At 33.6% G+C, this 1,258-nt stretch overlaps 1 protein-coding gene across 1 annotated transcript in view; it reads right to left on the bottom strand.

The window, feature by feature from the left end:
- Positions 1-250: 250 nt before the first annotated feature.
- LOC105002432 (probable ubiquitin carboxyl-terminal hydrolase FAF-X) overlaps positions 251-1,258 on the bottom strand; it is a 2,538-nt gene continuing 1,530 nt past the window's right edge. The window contains exons 2-3 of the mRNA XM_010859034.1: positions 772-1,012; positions 251-427 (exon numbers count right to left, since the gene is read on the bottom strand). Of these exons, the coding sequence (XP_010857336.1) occupies positions 266-427; positions 772-1,012 (403 nt within the window). The 3' untranslated portion in view covers positions 251-265. The remainder of the gene's footprint in view (positions 428-771; positions 1,013-1,258) is intronic.

The raw sequence follows: 1,258 nt of genomic DNA, 5'->3' as shown, positions 1-1,258 counted from the left end.
GTTGTATAATAGGCTAGTTTTATATAAATATAATGGCACTCTATCTATATAAAATGTGGTTTTTAAAATTTCAACCAAGTTACAATCACCTTTACAAAGGATCTATTTGAAAGTTGATGGTTAACAACTATACAGTTATGTACAGTTATTTGATATTTTGCCACAATAAATTTTAAGACTACAAAAAAAAAAAAAAAAAAAAAGAACTATTCTATACACGTTCTTAAATAATCTAGCATAATGCCTTGCATACAATAGTTCAAAACTATCTACTCACCACCCCAGGCAAACAGCTTTCCACTTCTGGATTGGGACCATCACTGTAATGATTACCATGGTTTCCAGGAGACCCAGTTGAGGAATCAGAAGAGCTATCAGGGCTTGAAGGCATATTGGAACTGATCTGTGTAAGTTTGGCTGTAATTAGCTAAAAAATGATATATAAGTTAGTATCAAAGACAAGGAAAAATACACAAAACAGTAGTGATATATACCAATCAAAACAAAAAACTACATGCTATCTTTTCAGAAATATAATTTATAACTATTGTCTAACCTAATCACTTAAATTGTTTTGTTTTTAGAAATCTTTTCCTCTGCTATATTGTAGGTACCATTATGCCTGTCTCAGTGTTACAGTAATTCAAACACCTAATACAGTCGCACATATAACGGATGCTTCATTAATATTTATTGATTGAAATGCTGACTACTAAACTGAGAGTCCCAGGCTTGATTTTCTTGAAAAATTTGGTAATTATAGATACTTACCGACTTATCTTTTAAGTTTAATTGTCCGATCAATTTTCTATCATCTGCAGGATCTATCAGTTCACCACCCACAAAGAGCTCAATTTTTGTATGAGCTACATTGGCTTTGATACGATTGAGAATACATCGTCGTACTGAACCGATTGTATCATTTGTATGAGACCATACATCCAAGTCATCAACCTGTCTGCCTTGGTTTGGAAATCGAACTATAAAAGAGAGATGTTTACCACGGAAAGCTCTGGGGAAATAAAAAGGGAAAACATCATCGTATTCAGCAGACTTTCAATCTTCTTGCTAAGAAAATAAAGCTAGGAATTTAAAATGGAATATTTTCTTACTAAACAAGGAAAAATGAGTTAAAGACATATTATTTTTGTGTGCTATGCTTAGTTGCTCACTCATGTCCGACTCTTTGCAACCCAATGGACTGTAACCTGCCAGGCTCCTCGGTTCATGGGGATTCTCCAGGCAAGAATACTGGAGT

Source organism: Bison bison, unplaced genomic scaffold (genome assembly GCF_000754665.1).
Source record: "Bison bison bison isolate TAMUID 2011002044 unplaced genomic scaffold, Bison_UMD1.0 scf7180017855792, whole genome shotgun sequence".
In the NCBI taxonomy this organism is placed as follows: domain Eukaryota; kingdom Metazoa; phylum Chordata; class Mammalia; order Artiodactyla; family Bovidae; genus Bison; species Bison bison.
Note: the sequence above shows the minus strand (reverse complement) of the source record. Positions and strands in the feature narration are given on the sequence as shown.